This window comes from Rhinoderma darwinii, chromosome 5 (genome assembly GCF_050947455.1).
Source record: "Rhinoderma darwinii isolate aRhiDar2 chromosome 5, aRhiDar2.hap1, whole genome shotgun sequence".
Classification (NCBI taxonomy): domain Eukaryota; kingdom Metazoa; phylum Chordata; class Amphibia; order Anura; family Rhinodermatidae; genus Rhinoderma; species Rhinoderma darwinii.
Window position 1 is genome coordinate 110,820,155 of NC_134691.1, and position 19,511 is coordinate 110,839,665.

The 19,511-nt window shown below is 42.0% G+C and overlaps 1 protein-coding gene across 5 annotated transcripts in view; it reads left to right on the forward strand.

The window, feature by feature from the left end:
- ARHGAP28 (Rho GTPase activating protein 28) overlaps positions 1-14,591 on the forward strand; it is a 138,573-nt gene extending 123,982 nt beyond the window's left edge. For all 5 annotated transcript variants that reach the window (XM_075828361.1, XM_075828362.1, XM_075828364.1 and 2 more), the window contains 3 exons: positions 518-645; positions 7,679-7,737; positions 13,638-14,591. In XM_075828361.1, coding sequence (XP_075684476.1) covers positions 518-645; positions 7,679-7,737; positions 13,638-13,729 — 279 coding nt within the window. In that variant the 3' untranslated portion in view covers positions 13,730-14,591. The remainder of the gene's footprint in view (positions 1-517; positions 646-7,678; positions 7,738-13,637) is intronic.
- The last annotated feature ends 4,920 nt before the right edge of the window (positions 14,592-19,511 follow it).

A 19,511-nucleotide genomic window follows, 5' to 3' on the forward strand; every position in this document is an offset into this window, starting at 1 on the left:
ATATCCATGATAAACATGAGATAGTAGTTGATATTTTGGCCAAAATACGCAATCTCTCAACCCGTGTCAAGGGTCCTCATCGTATTGCAAGTCTATTTTGATGTACATATACATCTAAAATTGCACTAGTGCTCATTGCGCCTGGTGTTTACTGGGATTGATTACCTCATAGTGTTTTTTCTGTGACCAATAAATAGAGCCTACTAAGTTGTCTATATGGTTAAGGTAGTTTTCTCACAAAGATAACCCCTTTTCAAAAAGTAGGCAATCAGATGATAACGGGTCTGGCTTCTCTAACCTCTGGAAGTCAGTGGTTATCGCCGTGGGAAGTCATATTTAAGCATACATGAAACGAGGAACTACATGCCAGCCTATCAGATGAATGGCAGTGTTTAAATGTTACAAGATTTTTTTGTTTGGTTTAATTTATACTTCATCCATCATCATTTCTAAGGCGAAAAAAAGAAAAGCCGCTGTGTTCTGGTTATAACAGCGTTGTCCTGCTTTTATATTTCAGCACTGTGATGTACCTGAAGGAGTGATAAGAGTCTATGCTCCATTGCACTCAAAGGTTTCCATGGCAATCCAGCTGAACAGTCGGACAAAAGCCAAAGACATCCTGGCCCGATTTCAGTGTGAAAACAGGTGCTGTGGTGATCTGTTCTTGTGCTTCCTTCCCTTAATATTCATTTTATGTAACATAATAGTTTCACAATGTTTTTGTCATATGACGTAAAGATCTGTTGTTTTGTCTATCTGCTTTATTTTAGATTAGAAAAAAATGTGATTAAATAAAATCGACAAATATATATATATATATTAAAGAATCAAGATTATAGCACGTGAGCTTTATGACATACCACTTTAAACACAAAATGCCTTAAAGGGGTATTCCGGTCACATTTTTTTTTGTGTAACTCGAGCATAAAACCATTTGTACATTTTACAAGCAATATAGTTCTATATACAACATCAGAATCAAGATCAGTACATATATACAGCACCAGAACAAAGCTCAGTACATAAATACAGCACCAGAACAAAGCTCAATATATATACAGCACCAGAACAAAGCTCAATATATATACAGCACCAGAACAAGGTTCATACATATATACAGCACCAGAACCAAGCTCAATATATATATATATATATATATATATATATATATATATATATATATATATATATACATATATATATACACATACACAGTACCAGAACCAAGCTCAGTACATATATGCAACACCAGAAATAAGCTCAGTACATATATACAACACCAGAGCAAAGCTCAGTACATAAATACAACACCAGCATAAATAAAGCTCAATTTAGTGCAACCCTGCGTATAGGTTTGCACTAAATTGTATACAGCTCCTAGCATGGCCCGAACAATGGTAAGGATATGCTGGGAGATGCTGTTTCACCCCAAAAAATTATACCACCCATCATCTCGCGGCAGATCATACAGTGACTACAGTACAGATTAGAGGCAGTATGAACATTTAGATTAAGTGACTCACAGGTGACGTCAGATTCTAGTTGTTCTTTTTCTCTTTTCTTCTCCATCCGGTCTAGACCTGTATGACGACTTCTCCCGGCCACAGCCCATTTCTGCAGTTTGATGCTCAGATGTCTTCAGCTTCCCACTTTTCAAATATTTCTTCTCCTATAAACAAAGATAAAGTTCTCATGGTGCCAGACACAGTGCCCCTAAATATAATAGTGCCATACACTATGTCCCACACACACACACACCGTGGCCCCTGTAGATAGTGCCCTACATAGGACCCCCAGTAGATCGTGACCCCCCATAGAGCCCCGGTAGATAGTGCCCCACATATAGCCCCCTGTAGATAGTGCCCCACATATAGCCACCCCTGTAGATAGTGCCTACATATAGCCCCCTCTGTAGATAGTGCCCACATATAGCCCCCCTGTAGATAGTGCCTACATATAACCCCCTCTGAAAATAGTGCCCCACATATAGCCCCCTGTAGATAGTGCCCCACATATAGCCCACCCCTGTATATAGTTCCCCACATATAACTCCCCTTGTATATAGTGCCCCACATATAGCTCCCCCTGTAGATAGTGCTACACATATAGCCCAACCCTGTAGAGAGCGCTACATATAGCCCACCCCTGTATATAGTGTCCAACATATAGCCCACCCCTGAAGATAGTGCCTCACATACAGCTCCCCCTATAAATAGTGCTCCACATATAGCCCACCCCATATGTAGTGCCTCACATATAGCTCCCCCTATAGTGCTCCACATATAGGCCACACCTGTATATAGCCACCTATAGATATAGCCCCCTGTATATAGTGTCCAACATATAGCCCACCCCTGTAGATCGTGCCCTACAAATATTTCCCCCTATAAATAGTGCTCCACATATAGCCCACCCCTGTATATAGTGCCTCACATATAGCTCCCCCTATAGTGCTCCACATATAGCCCACCCATGCATATAGCCCCCCTGTAGATAGAGCCGGCTCCTTTAGATAGAGCCCCCCTGTAGATAATGCCACTCACATTTTTATTAGGATAAAAAAAATAAAAATTCACATACCCACCTAATTCCCTTTCCCGCACCATCCGGTGGCAATGCAGACCTGCTCTCTTCAGAGAAAATCTGCTGGGGTTGAACGACACAAGTGGCGCGATCACGTCGTCGCGCCACTTGCATTGTTGAAAGGCGCTGATTGACAGGGCAGAATGACTTGCACTGTCAATCAGCGCTTTTCAACAACACAAGTGGCGCAAAGAAGTAATCGCGCCACTTGCATCGTTGAAAGACGCAGGTACAATTAAAATGCAGGAGGGGGTGGCGGCTGGCTTCAGTGGCGCTGCCGCACCCTCAGAGAGGAAGCCGGCCGCCATCATGGAAGGTGCGGCCCTGGCGCCCCCCCACCTTCCCTCTTAGTTGCGCCCAGGGCACATGCCCCATCTGCCCGCCCACTAGTTAAGCCCCTGCCCCCACCAATCTAACAGTTATCACCTATCCGGTGAATAGGTTTTCACTTCTCGGAATACCCTGTACATTTTTAAATAAATATAAAAATCCCAAGAATGCGTCTTTTTTTGAATGGGTCTTTTTTTTTAAATAGATATTGAGAGAGCGCACATGGGGCGCATTTATGAACTTTTGAAAAACTGGGTGTGGCTTAGTAGAAGGGGAGGGCTGTGTATGGTATTACTGTTCAGCCCTATGCACTTAAATGGGGGTGAGTTGCAATACCAAATACAGCCCATTGACAAGAGTGCCACTGTTTCTGAAAAAAAGAGTAGACCCTTCATTCCAATCCTTGACAATCCCTTTAAAGAGGCTCTGTCACCAGATTTTGCAACCCCTATCTGCTATTGCAGCAGATAGGCGCTGCAATGTAGATTACAGTAACGTTTTTATTTTTAAAAAACGAGCATTTTTGTATTTATGCAAATGAGGCTTGCAAAAGTACAACTGGGCGTGTTGAAAAGTAAAAGTACAACTGGGCGTGTATTATGTGCGTACATCGGGGCGTTTTTACTTCTTTTACTAGCTGGGCGTTCTAACGAGAAGTATCATCCACTTCTCTTCAGAACGCCCAGCTTCTGGCAGTGCAGACACAGCCGTGTTCTCAAGAGATCACGCTGTGACGTCACTCACAGGTCCTGCATCGTGTCAGACGAGCGAGGACACATCGGCACCAGAGGCTACAGTTGATTCTGCAGCAGCATCAGCGTTTGCAGGTAAGTAGCTACATCGACTTACCTGCATACGCCGATGCTGCTGCAGAATCAACTGTAGCCTCTGGTGCCGATGTGGCCGACACGATGCAGTACCTGGGGCAGGAAGTGAGTGACGTCACAGCGTGATCTCTCGAGAACACGGCTGTGTCTGCACTGCCAGAAGCTGGGCGTTCTGAAGAGAAGTGGATGATACTTCTCGTCAGAACGCCCAGCTAGTAAAAGTAGTAAAAACGCCCCGATGTACGCACATAATACACGCCCAGTTGTACTTTTACTTTTCAACACGCCCAGTTGTACTTTTGCAAGCCTCATTTGCATAAATACAAAAATTGTCATAACTTGGCCAAAAATGCTCGTTTTTAAAAAATAAAAACGTTACTGTAATCTACATTGCAGCGCCTATCTGCTGCAATAGCAGATAGGGGTTGCAAAATCTGGTGACAGAGCCTCTTTAAAGAAGAAATCTGCCAGGGGGCAATAAAGGACAAATGTAAGTGATGCTCTAATTTAACACTGAACTAGATTTCAGGGGTGTTTTCTGTATAGTAGTAGAAAACGGGCGGTTCATAAAAGTCAGTAGTTCTCCTTCTATCAGTGTTGGGCCTCATTTACACGAGCGTGCGCGTTTTGCGCACGCAAAAAATCTTACCGAGAACTTCCCGGCCGTTGCCTTGGTGACGCGTCCTTGGTGACGCGCCTCTCTTGACATCTGGCCCCACCTCCCTGGATGACGCGGCAGTCCATGTGACCGCTGCAGCCTGTGCTTGGCTTGTGATTGGCTGCAGCGGTCACTTGGACTGAATTGTCATCCCGGGAGGTCAGACTGGAGGAAGAAGCCGGGAGTTATCGGTAAGTCAGAACTTTTTTTTTTTTTACACGTTCACGTATATTGGGATCGGAAGTCACTGTCCAGGGTGCTTAACCAGTTTAACTCTTTCAGCACCCTGGACAGTGACTGTCTCCTGCCGGGTTCGGTCAAAACGAGTTCGGCCGAACCCGGTGAAGTTCGGTTCGCTCATCTCTAAGACACTCCGTTCGGATGTTTGTAAACAGAAAAGCACGTGGTGCTTTTCTGTTTACATTCAGTTTTCGCAGCTCTTGCGCGAATCACGCAGTTCGCACGGAAGTGCTTCCGTGCGACCTTCGTGGTTTTCACGCACCCATTGACTTCAATGGGTGCGTGATGCGCGAAAAACGCAGAATTTTAGAACATGTCGTGAGTTTTTTTCACTCACGCTGAGCAAAACTCACGGACTGTCTGCATGCCCCCATAGACTTGTATAGGTCCGTGCGACCCGCGTGAAAAGCACGCGAGTCGCACGGACGTATATCACGTTCGTGTAAATGAGGCCTTAGGTCACCAAGGCAACGGCCGGGAAGTTCTCGGTAAGTACGAACCTCTTTTTTTTTAAACAGGTTACTCGATATGGTGATCGGAATTCACTGTCGAGGGTGCTGAAAGAGTTACTGCCGATCAGTTAACTCTTTCAGCACCCTGGACAGTGACTGACGTCGACTATCCTCACCTCTATGAAGGCGGCTGCGCGAAAATCACGCAGCCGTGCATCATACACTGATGACACACGGAGCTGTCAAGTGCCTTTTGCGCACGCCAAACGCTGTGTTTTTTGGCGTGCGCAAAACGCACACGCTCGTGTAAATGAGGCCTTACAAAACAGAAAACCGCACACCCCTAACTCTATTGTGGCAGGCATTACTGTAAGGGGGGATTCACACGAACGTGTATTGGGTCCGTGCGGGCCGCGTGGTTTTCACGCGCCACGCACAGACCAATACAAGTCTATGGGGCAGTACAGACAGTCCGTGCTTTTTGCGCAGCGTTTGTCAGCTGCGCAAAAAGCGCGACATGCTCAATATCTCCGCGTATTTCGCGCATCATGCACCCATTGAAGTCAATGGGTGCGTGAAAACCACGCAGGTCGCACGGAAGCACTTCCGTGCGAACCGACTGAAACAGCGCACCAGCTGTCAAAAGGATGAATGTAAACAGAAAAGCACCACGTGCTTTTCTGTTTCCAAACATCCAAACAGAGTGTCTTTGAGATGAGCGAACCCGGACAACCGAACCGAACTTCACCGGGTTCGGCCGAACTCGTTTTGGCCGAACCCGGCAAAAAAATTTCCGGTACGCGACGTCAGGAGATAGTCACTGTCCAGGGTGCTGAAAGAGTTAAACTGTTTCAGCACCATGGACAGTGACTTCCGATCCCAATATACATGAACCTGTAAAAAAAAAAAACGAAGTTCTGACTTACCGATAACTCCCGGCTTCTTCCTCCAGTCTGACCTCCCGGGATGACAATTCAGTCCAAGTGACAGCTCCAGCCAATCACAGGCCAAGCACAGGCTGCAGCGGTCACATGGACTGCCGCGTCATCCAGGGAGGTGGGGCCCGATGTCAAGAGAGGCGCGTCAGCAAGGACGCGTCACCAAGGCAACGGCCGGGAGGGAAGTTCTCGGTATGTACGAACTTTTTCTTTTTTTTTAACAGGTTTCTTGATATTGTGTTCGGCATTCACTGTCGAGGGTGCTGAAAGAGTTACTGCCGATCAGTTAGCTCTTTCAGCACCTTGGACAGTGACGGGCGTCGACTAGCCTCATCTCTATGATGGCGGCTGCGCGAAAATCACGCAGCCGCGCATCATACACGGATGACACACGCAGCTGTCAAGTGGTTTTTGCGCGCGCAAAACGCTGCGTTGTTTGCGCGCGCAAAAACGCAACGTTCGTCTAAATCTGCCCTAACTGTTTTGATGCCTTTATTTAAAGCACCACTGTCTCAGGATGCTCTGGCTGTGCATTACCTGCAATCTGTCCTGCTAAGCGTGTCTGGCTGCTTAGAAAATTGGAAACTTAAATTTTTGCTAAAAAAAACTATTGATTTATGCAGACAACCATTTGAGGTTTGCAAGAGTTTTCATGCATTGTCATTCAATGGAGTTACTGCAATAGAAGTCATGATTAAAAATCTCCTACAGCTCCTATGCAGACCTATGTATCTCCATGGTTACATACTCCAAACAAATCCTGTCTGTACTATGATCCTGCCATTATGTGTTACTCTTTTACATCTGTCCCCTCTTGTTTTTAACCTACATACAGTAGGAGAGGAGGCAGATGGAAAGGAGTAACGCATGATTGCAGAATGGGACTACAGGCTGTATTTTTTTTAATCTGGAACCATGGAGATACATAGGTCTACATTAGAGCTGTATACACTAAACAGGTCGAGATTGTATTAAAACTTTATTGGATGCATTAGAGTAAAAAAAATGGTTGCAAAAGTATATCCATTAAATATTTGACAAAGGAACAGAAAGCACAGCCATTCGATATATTTTTTTTTTTATATTTTTTAACTGTTTGTGATCTTCAAATGTTATTGTTGCAATTTTATTAATTGCTTTGAATATCGATTGTCCATGTATAAGTGTTGTACCTTACCTTTCATGTGGAAGGTCAATATATTTACTAGCAGCCCCTATGAAATCTTATTATTCAAGAATGCCATACTAAGTGATCAAATTAAATTTACATTGCAGCTGGTGCTGTTACATTGGGTAACTTTCTATTAGAGACCATGTTTTTATTTTATGCATTTGCCCATAAACATGGTACAAATATTGTTGGTGACATCTGTCCTTTTCTGTTTATTTAATTAGCTGAAAGTCTTTGTTGAAGGTCATATTCATTATAGTAATAATAAAGGAACCAAGCATTTTTGTACCAGAATGTCTGGTTAAAATTCTGGAACTAATTAGTAGTAGACTCCAGAGAATACATCTTACAGATGCCAGCAACCACAGCTGGGACCAAGACATGTTAAACAATAGGCTGGTTTTACATATTTAGAATGAAAGAAAGCTACATAGTGATGTTCCAATCAAAGGCCTAAAATGTTTTGTTTTGCTTTTCAGCCGTGGCACTTCTGATAAAACACTCAACCAAAGTTTATATGAAATTGGAGGAAACATAGGTAAGAATAATTGTTAGCTAAATACTACATATGATGCCATAGCTTATTTTAAATTGGGTCTACAATAAGAGTAAATGTTCAGTTATATCAATCTGGTAGGCAAGGTTAAAGGGGTCGAACAGGAGCAGAAAAAAGGGCTGCTTTCTTTTAGAAACAGTGCCACAATTGTCCACTGGTTGTGTGTGGTATTGCAGCTCGGCCCCATTCACTTCAATAGTGCTGAACTGCAATACCTGACACAACCCATGGATAAGTGCGGTGCTATATCTGATGAATGTTGTAGTAAAAATATCTCAAGAAATACTAAAATGTTTAAAAAATATCTGTAATGCTGCAATACGTGTTGTCACATAAAATACCTAAGAACATCAGCTCACATTAGCAGTTTCATGTGACAGTTATAAGGAAGGTCTCAACACCCATTGTGAGACATTTTCATTTGCATGACTTCTTGCATTTTGGTGTCTAAACCTTCAATTTTTGCAAAACCTATTTTTGTTCTGAACATTGCATTACACCTAAAGAGCCTTAAGTTACACCTCTGTTCACAAGATTATCTAGATATTGAGAGTCTATCCCACCAACATATAATATCGACTATGGAAAATGTATTCCTACTATTGGTACCAATATTTTAAAATCTTTAGTCACCTAAAAATAATTCTCTGTTTAAATCGATGCATTTATTTGGTATTAGGCTGGGTTCACACGACCTATTTTAGACGTAAACGAGGCGTATTATGCCTCGTTTTACGTCTGAAAATAGGGCTACAATACGTCGGCAAACATCTGCCCATTCATTTGAATGGGTTTGCCGACGTACTGTGCAGACGACCTGTCAAACGACGACGCGTAAAAATACAGCCTCGTCAAAAGAAGTGCAGGACACTTCTTTGGACGTTTTTAGAGCTGTTTTCTCATAGACTCCAATGAAAACAGCTCCAAAAACGGACGTAAAAAACGCAGCGAAAACGCCGTGAAAAACGCAGCGAAAAAAGCGAGTTGCTCAAAAAACGTCTGAAAATCAGGGGTTGTTTTCCCTTGAAAACAGCTCTGTATTTTCAGACGTTTTTGGTCACTACGTGTGCACATACCCTTAGCTTGTCAATTTTTTTTAATTTAAAGCATACCTAGCTTTCAGGTAACTTTTCAGAATAAGCTGTCCTATGTGTGTACATGAGGAATAACACTATTTCTGGCCGATAGATAGATAGATAGATAGATAGATAGATAGATAGATAGATAGATAGATAGATAGATAGATGGCCGCGGCTGAAAAACGCAGCGAAAAACGTGGCAAACTGCGTGCAGGCAGGTCAAAATCTGCCTCAAAATTGCAGACTGAATTTTTCCCTGTTTTGAGGTTTAACCCCTTCCCGACATCCGCCGTATACATACGGCAGGGGCCGGGAGGGAACGTACGGAGTGGGCTCATAGGCTGAGCTCGCTCCATAACTTGTGTGTGTCATCTGTATTTTACAGCTGACACTTCACTGCAACAATAGCGACCGCGGAATCTAAGCCACTAGAAAGAGGGAACGGGCCCCTCCAGCTTTCTATCGCCCTCCCGCAACGCGATTGCGGGGTGCCAATGGTTGTCATGGCAGCCTTGGAGCCTGATGAAGGCCCCCAGGTCTGCCATTGTGTGATCCTATTAAGCCCTGGCAGAGGCAGGGTTTAGTATGAGCCTGTAAAAATAATGATATACTACAGTACATTAGTATTGAAGCATATGGTGCAAGCGATCGCCGGTTCAAGTCTCCTAGGGGGACCAATAACAAAAAAGTCAAAAAGAGTTAAATAAAGTTTTCTTGTATATATAAAAATATTGAAAGTTAAAAAAAAAAACTTTTCCCATTTTACACTAAAAGCTATGTAAAATATTTTTTTTTAACATAACTGGCATCGCCGCATCTGTAAAAGTCTGAACTATTACAATATCACATTATTTAACTCGCACAGTGCATGCAGTGGGAAAATAAAAATGTAAACTCCAGAATCGCAGATTTTTGGACGCCTCATCTCCCACAAAAAAAATTGAATAAAAAGTGATTAAAAAGTCTTAGGCCTCATTCACACGACAGTGAAAAACGGCCGTGTGATGGCCGTCCTTTTAACGGCTTTCACATGGCCGTTTTCAGAACAATGATATTCTATGGGTGCATTCACACGGCCGTTTTTTTAACGGCCCGTGAATAATGGGCGTCAAAAAATAGGACATGTCCTATTTTTGGCCGTTTTAACGGCCTGACGGCCCCCATAGAAGTCAATGGATACGTTTTTAACGGCTGTCAATACATGTAACAACCGTTAAAAACGGATCTGTTACATGGGGATTGGCAAGGGAACTACTAGTTCCCTTGCTGGCTATCGTTGGCATACTCACGTTTGCGGCGCTTCTTCAGGTGTGGTCACTCGTCTTCACGGGTTTGAAGGCGCCTCGATGACGTCATCGCCCCGTCGCGCTGCCTTGCCAGATCCCGTGCAGACGAATGACCTCACCTGAAGAAGACAAGAGACGGCGCTGCAACAGTGAGTATGTGGCACGATCTACAGGCAGGCTGGTGTGGCATCTACAGGGAGGCTGGTGTGGCATCTACAGGGAGGCTGGTGTGGCATCTACAGGGAGGCTGGTGTGGCATCTACAGGGAGGCTGGTGTGGCATCTACAGGGAGGCTGGTGTGGCATCATCTACAGGGAGGCGTGTGGCATCATATACAGGGAGGCGTGTGGCATCATATACAGGGAGGCGTGTGGCATCATATACAGGGAGGCTGTAAATAGTGTCTAGGTGAACATGTGACCTTCCTTTGGTTGTTTTCAGGGGGTTGGAACAAAAAAAGCCTGACCAATGAAATTCATCAGTTTTTTTAACGGCCATGAAAAACTGATGCAAAATGGATGTCAAACGGCCATTAAAAACGGACAGATGGACTTGAAATGGATGAAAATTTAGAGACACACTGATGCAAAATGGCCATGAAAAACTGACAGTTGATCAGTTTTAAATGGACATTTTTTTTCACTGTCGTATGAATAAGGCCTAATGTTTCCCAAAATGGTTTCAATAAAAACGACAGCTCGTCCTGCAAAAAATAAGCCCTTACACGCTCAATCGACAGAAAAATAAAAAAGTCATGACTCTCAGAATATGGTGACACAATATATATATATATATATATTTTTTCAACAATTAGTTTTTTCCTTGTAAGGCTACATTCACACAACAGTGACAAAAAAATGTCCATTAAAAACTGATCAACTGTCAGTTTTTCATGGCCATTTTGCATAAGTGTGTCTCCAAATTTTCATCCATTTCCAGTCTGTCTGTCCGTTTTTAATGGCTGTTTGACAACCGTTTTGCATCAGTTTTTCATGGCTGTTAAAAAAAACGGATGCGTTTCATTGGTCAGGCTTTTTTTGTACCAACCCCCTGAAAACACCCAAAGGAAGGTCACATGTTCACCTAGACACTATTTACAGCCTCACTGTATATGATGCCACACACCACCTGTATATGATGCCACACCAGCCTCCCTGTATATGATGCCACACACCTCCCTGTATATGATGCCACACACCACCCTGTATATGATGCCACACACCTCCCTGTATATGATGCCACACACCTCCTTGTATATGATGCCCCACTCCTCCCTGTATGATGATGCCAAACACCTCCCTGTATATGATGCCTCCCTGTATATGATGCCACACACCTCCCTGTATATGATGCCACACACCTCCCTGTATATGATGCCACACACCTCCCTGTCTATGATGCCACACACCTCCTTGCATATGCCACACAGCCTCCCTGAATATGATGCCACACACCTCCCTGTATATGCCACACAGCCCTCCTGTATATGATGCCACACAGCCCCGATGTAGATGATGCCACACAGCCCCCCTGTATATGATGCCACACAGCCCCGATGTAGAGGATGCCACGCAGCCCCGATGTAGATGTTGCCACACAGCCCAACATTAATGCCCTACATACTCACCGATGCAGCGCTGTCTTCTTCAGGTAAGGTCTCTCGTCTTCACGGGATCTGCGAAGGCAACGCGATGACACTCACCGATGCAGCGTTTCTTCACGTGTGGTCTCTCGTCTTCACGGGATCTGCATAGGTGCGAGCGCGATGACATGATCGTCATCATTGTTCTGAAAACGGACGTGTGACGGCCGTTAAAAGAACGGCCGTCGCATGGCCGATTGTCACTGTCGTGTGAATAAAGTGGTAAAACATTAAAAAAACAATATAAATAATAATCGTATTGACCCACAAAATAAAATAAACATGTAATGTAACACCATAAAAACGCACCCCAAAAAACAATGGAGGAATCATATTTTTTTCCATCACACCAATAATTTTTTTAGAGTTTCCCAGTACATTATATGGTACATTAAATGGTATCCTGTAAAAAAGTACAACTTGTCCCGCAAAAAACAAGCTCAAAAATAAAAAGTTATAGCTTTTGGAAGATGGGGAGGAAAAGACAAAAATTAAAACAAGAAAAATGTCTTTGAAAGGAAGGGGAAGGGGTTAATAATAGCCATGTAGACACTTGGATCTTAACCAAAGTGCAGTGAGCAACAATTTTCCAGCGCTCAGTCCATAAATGATAGTGTAATTGCTTCGTTCATTTTATGACCTTTTGTTTAAGTTTACTGCATGATCAGCACTACTTACAGGGTCTGTTAATTTACTTTTTTTCTTTTCATCAGACTAAACGATTGCCAGTGTAAGGCCTCCTACGCACAGCGTTTTTGCCTGGCGTTTTAAAATGCATGTAAAAACGCACGTGTTTTTTAAATGTAACATTTGTTTTTATGACATATGTACATGCATTTTTGTGGCATTTTCTATTTTAAACATGCGTTTATCAAGTCCTATAAAGAATCCTATGGGAAAACGCCAGTAGAAATGCCATACCCAGAGAATGCCGCTTTTTCAAAAAAACTCCACCAAACCCAAAAACACTACCAGAACACCACAAACTAAAACGCTGTGTATGTAGACATTTCAATATTTCACTATAGACTTTTAAGTAACATCTTGCCGCAGTGTTTTTAACCTAAAAATAAAGGCCAAGAAAAATGCAGCAAAACACTGTTAGATTAGCAAGTTATTATATATGTATGTTGTGTGTGTGTGTGTGTGTGTGTGCGCGCGTGTGTGCGTGCGTGTGTGCGTGCGTGCGTGCGTGCGCGTGTGTGTGTGTGTGTGTGTGTGTGATTTATCCAAAACAAAAGATAAATAAATTCCTGAGAATCACCCTAAGGCTATGTTAAACACTGCAGAGTTTGCGGGGCAAGTTCCGCAACTAAAATTCTGCCATGTCAACAGGGCCTAAAAGTTTTGAGGAAACCCTCCTATAGGAAACCTGTGTCACCCCCCCCCCCCCCCCCCCCACTTCCCTTTTACCAAAAATTTTGATTCCTGGATCAGCCAGATGGTGCACAGCTCCAAAAGGCCAGCCACGCTAACAAATTAAATAATAAGCGTACTTAAAGAGGATCTTCACTCAAAATGTAACATTGCCAGAGTAATAGCCAAAGTTTAATCTTTATGTTCCACTTTAAATCAAATATTTTAAAGGGAAATCATTTTTTAAATATTTTTTGTAGTAATTGCTATACAATTGTTGCCGAGAAAAAAAAACGTAGCACTCTAATGTATAGTTGAATTGTGAGTCTTTATTCACCTTACAGCATGTCAAAGTATAACCTGGACCTTTTAGCTGCTGTGCACCCCTTATCATTTTTTTTAAAGGATTTTAGATGTGCTGCTATTTCTACATATTGCTATAGAATGGTGGTCATTCCTGCTGGTTATTGTCATAATTATCATTCTATCTGTCACTAATTTCACTATTCTTTTCTCTAGGAGAACACTGCTTAGACACTGATACCTATATGCTGGATGTATATCATGTTAACCCCCATGCAGAATGGATATTAAAACCCAAAAACAGTTGAAAATAATGGATTGTGTAGCAACTCCCTCATCATCAAACCGCACTGATGGAATGTATTGGACTGACTGCTATGGACTGACGTAGCTGCTATGGACTGACATTGCCTTGAGATGATGAACTCTGACATGGGTACTATGGAAATTGAACACTAAACCTGTGGAGAAAACCTGTGGACCTTGAATGAGCATGTTATTTTTGCTCTTGGTGGAATATAATTTATGCATTTTTTTTAAAAAATTTTTTAAAGTGAAACACTACCAGAAAGCTGGGAATTTGTCAATTCCTCAGTCCTTACTGATTATTCCTTCTACAAGTATTATTGCCGACATAGATGTAGTGTTGGCATTCTTACTGCTGGACAGACATTGAACCCTTTAAGGGGTAACACTAATGCCTTTAAAAGCTCTTTATAGCGTGACGCGAGTGCATTACTCAGCATCTCAGAAGAAATCTTGACTGTAACCGTTATACGTCCTTTGTACAGGAACCACTAAATTTGTACAGTTACATTTTTATATCTATTTGTAGATATTCTATAATGGTTTTTGTATTTTTGTTTAAACGTTTCCTCTGTGCGAATATTTAACGTTTGTAAACCATCTGTCATTACTTCAGTATTCACATTTAATAATATGTTTTTAACATTTACAATAGTGGTTGCCTTTTCCATAGGCCATGAGTGTTTCTGCCAGGGAATATGTTGTAAATGGAAATATCCAGGCAATTTGCCAACTGGCATGTATGTTTTAGACTTTACTGTTGGAACGATTCTTGCGTGACTTGTTTATTATGATTGTGGAACGCACTATTATTGCAGGTTTCTATGAAAATGAATTTACTTGTATAAGCATAACTTATATATAAATCCAGTATTCAATAGAAAGGTTCTGCATTTTGTCATAATATACAGAGAGACACTTATTTCTCAAGGGAAAAAAGACTTAACCATTTTGAAAATGGACATTGGTTATTTGTTTTTTTTTTCCTTTTCTCCAAACTCAATCCATATGCAATGTTAAGAAGCTTAAAGCACCAGTCCCCTCCAAAAAATAAATATACATTGGAAATATATAGTCAAATTACCAGCTGCCCTTCCCCAGAATGAACCGGCCTCCATTCCAGTCCCCCGTTTTCCGCTTTCCAAGATGGTCACCACAGTCTCAGAATTCCCCAAAGCCCCACCCCCTCCATTGCCTTCTCCAGAGCGCTGATGACACAGCGCCAATTCTGGCATGTCCATCAGAGGGCAGTGTAGGGGGTGGGGATATGTCTCTTACTTCCGAAAAAGCGCTCCATAGCAGAGTCTGAGACTGTGGCGGACATTTTGGAGAGCGGAAAATGTTGGACCTTAATGCAGGATCAGAGGCCGTATCATTCAGGAGTGGGGCAGCAGGAAAACTGACTATACATTTCCAAATTATAGTAAATTTTTTATTTTTGACTTGAGGGTCGCTTTAAAGGGGCAAAATAATAATTTGTTCCAAGTGTTTTTTATACCAAGTAATAGTTGTAGGTTATAAAGATAAGCAACTGGAAATAAGGGAGGGAATATAAATAATGTAAGTAGAACTAACTGTCATTATTTATTTCAGTTACTTATATAGCGCCAACATATTCCACAGTGCTGTACAGAGGTCCTCTTTTACTATCCCCATTGGGGCTCACAATCTAAATTCTCTATTGGTATGTTTTTGGGAGGAAACCAGAGTACCACCACGCAAACACAGGGAGAACATACAAACTCCATGCAGATGTTGTCCTTGGTTGGAATTTGAACACAGGACCCCAGCGCTGCAAGCTAACCACTTAGCCACCATGCTGCCTTAAGTGACTGATAGGCCTCAGCACAAACGTATTGAAGAGTTACATAGTTACATAGTTCGTACGGTTGAAAAAAGACATGTCCATCAGGTTCAACAAAGGGATGGGAAAAGAGAAGGCAAACATTTTCTACACATTGGAGCTAATATTTTTTTGTTCTAGGAAATGATCTAAGCCTTTTTTAAAGCCATCTACTGTCCCTGCTGTGACCAGCTCCTGCGGTGACTATTCCATAGATTCACAGTTCTCACAGTAAAGAAGGCTTGTCGCCTCTGCAGGTTGAACCTTTTTTTCTCCAGACGGAGGGAGTGCCCCCTTGTTTTTTGAGGGGGTTTTACATGGAACAGGATTTCACCATATTTTTTTGTATGGGCCATTCATATATTTATATAAGATAATCATTTCCCCCCTTAGTCATCTTTTTTCAAGGCTAAATAGGTTTAATTCTTTTAATCTTTCCTCATAATTTCTCCATGCCCCGTATTAGCTTCTTTGAATTTTTTGTCCAACTCCAGGGCAACCTTTCTATGAACTGGAGCCCAGAACTGAACTGCATATTCTAGATGAGGCCTCATTAATGCTTTGTAAAGTGGTAATATTATGTCCCTGACCCACAAGTCCTTGCCTCTTTTAATACACGACAATATCTTGCTGCCCTTTGAAGCAGCTGATTGACATTACATATTTAGTTTATGATCTACAAGTACACCCAACTCAACAAGTGATTCTTCTCAACAAGTGAATCCCCCAGTGTAGCTCCCCCTAGGACATATGATGCATGCAGATTGTTGGTACCCAGATGCATAACTTTACATTTAACTACATTAAACATCATTTGCCAAGTGGACGCCCCCAAACACTTAGTTTGTTTAACTCCGCTTGCAATTCACGAACATCTTCCATAGACTGAACTATATTACATAGCTTGGTGTCATCTGAAAAAATAGAAATAGTGCTATTGATCCCATTCTCTATATCATTAATAAATAAGTTGAATAGTAGTGGTCCCTGCACAGAACCCTGGGGTACACCACTTATAACCGGGGACCATTCAGAGTAGGAATCATTGACCACAACTCTCTGGATATGGTCCTTAAGCCAAATCTCAATCCAATTACAAACGATACTTTCTAAACCTATAGTCCTTAATTTACCCATGAGACTTCTACGATGGACAGTGTCAAATGCCTTTGCAAAGTCCAAAAACACTATATCCACAGCGGCCCCTCTGTCTAGGCTTCTGCTCACCTCTTCATAAAAACAAATCAGGTTGGTTTGACAACTTCTGTCCTTAGTAAAACCGTGCTGGCTGTCACTTATAATACTATTTTTTATCACATAATCCTGTATATAGTCCCTCAATAGCCGCTCAGACATTTTCCCCACAATGGATGTTAAGCTTACTGGTCTATAATTACCCGGGGAAGACCTAGAGACCTTTTTGAAAATAGGCACCACATTTGCGCTGCGCCAGTCCCTTGGCACAATACCAGTCACTAGAGAATCTCTAAATATTATGAAGAGGGGGACAGAAATAACTGAACTAACCTCTTTAAGAACTCTAGGGTGTAACCCATCTGGTCCCGGGGCCTTGTGTACATTTATTTTATTTCATTTAGCTTGCACCATATCTACGTTCATCCAATTCATTATATCAACTGATATATTAACAGCACTGGCACATGCTACAACAGCTGCTCTTTCTTCTGTTGTATATACAGAGCTAAAGAACCCATTTAGTAACTCTGCCTTCTCTTGATCCCCTGACCAACTCCCCATTACCACTATCTAGGGGTCCTACATGTTCAGACCTTAGCTTTTTTGCATTTATATACTTGAAGAATTTTTGGGGATTTGTTTTACTATCCTTGGCCACCTGCCTTTTATTTTGTATTTTTGCAGATTTTATTACCTTTTTACAGATTTTATTAAGCTCTTTATAATTTATAAAGGCTACACCTGTACCCTCAGATTTGTATTTTTCAAATTTTTTAGTTCTTCCCAGTCTACACCGTGTTCCAAATTATTATGCACATTGGATTTAAGTGTCATAAACATTTAATTATTCGTTTTTCAATTAAACTCATGGATGGTATTGTGTCTTAGGGCTCTTTGGATCAGTGTAATCAATCTCAGACACCTGTGATAATTAGTTTGCCAAGTGTGCCCAATCAAAGGAAAACTACTTAAGAAGGACGTTCCACATTATTAAACAGGCCACAGGTTTCAAGCAATATGGGAAAGAAAAAGGATCTCTGTGCTGTCGATAAGCGTGAAATAGTGCAATACCTTGGACAAGGTATGAAAACATTGCATAGTTAAAGAAAACTTAAGCGTGATCATCGTACTGTGAAAAGATTTGTGGCTGATTCAGAGCACAGACGGGTTCGTTCAGATAAGGGCATAATGAGGAAGGTTTCTGCCAGACAAATTAATAGGATTAGGAGAGCAGCTGCTAAAATGCCATTACAAAGCAGCAAACAGGTATTTGAAGCCGCTGGTGCCTCTGGTGCCTCTGGAGTCCCGCGAACCTCAAGGTGTAGGATCCTCCAGAGGTTTGCAAGTGTGCATAAAGCTATTATTCGGCCACCCCTAAACAATGCTCACAAGCAGAAACGGTTGCAGTGGGCTCAGAAATACATGAAGACTAATTTTCAAACCGTGTTGTTTACTGATGAGTGCCGTGCAACCCTGGATGGTCCAGATGGATGGAATAGTGAATGGTTGGTGAATGGCCACCATGTCCCAACAAGGTTGCGACGTCAGCAAGGAGGTGGCGGAGTCATGTTTTGGGCTGGAATCATGATGAGAGAGCTGGTAGGCCCCTTTAGGGTCCCTGACGGTGTGAATATGACCTCTGCAAAGTACGTAGAGTTTATGACTGACCACTTTCTTCCGTGGTACAAAGAGAAGAACCGTGCCTTCCGTAGCAAAATTATCTTCATGCATGACAATGCACCATCACATGCTGCAAAGAATACCTCTGTGTAATTGGCTGCTATGGGCATAAAAGGAGAGAAACTCATGGTGTGGCCCCCATGTTCCCCTGACCTCAACCCTATTGAGAACCTTTGGAGCATCCTCAAGTAAATTATCTATGAGGGTGGGAGGCAGTTCACATCAAAACAGAAGCTCTGGGCGGCTATTCTGACATCCTGCAAAGATATTCAAGCAGAAACTGTCCAAATACTCACAAATTCAATGGATGCAAGAATTGCGAAGGTGATATCAAAGAAGGGGTCCTATGTTAACATGTAACTTGGCCTGTTAAGATTTTTTGATTGAAAGAGCTTTTGATGTCTGTAAATATGACCTCCTGATGCTCCAAATTCAACAGATTACCATTTTAGTTCTCTTTACAACCTTTAAAATGTTTTGATCTCTGTTGTGCATAATAATTTGAAACAGTGCATTTTGAGTTTTTTACTTCTAAAAAAAAAATCTGTTATCATTAGGAGATTTGTTCAATAAAATTTGCATTATACTCCAACGGTTGATGGCTTGAAGATTATACTGACTGTCATTTGCATCGACTAATTAGGAAAATCAGCGAAAAATAACATTTGCATAATAATTTGGAACGTGGTGTATGTCCTGAATTGCAGCCCTCATCCTGGGGAAATTGGCCTTCTTAAAATTAAGTGTTTTTGCCCTCCCAGCCTGTTTGTTTTTTACAGTATAGGTAAAATATAAGTATATTGTGATCACTGTTACCAAGGTTTTCACGAACATTGACAAACTGTACCAAACTTTTGTACCAAACTGTAATATGGTGCCCATGGCCTTCTGCATGCCCATATTGTACCTGACGTGCCACTTATTTAAACCGAGGCACATGAAGATTTGCTGCCCGGGGGAATACGATGCACGATATAGCACCACATGGAGTGCCTACTAGACTATATGTTTTGCTGTAGAAAGTCCATGCATGCATTTTTGATGTGCTGAAATAACCACGAAGA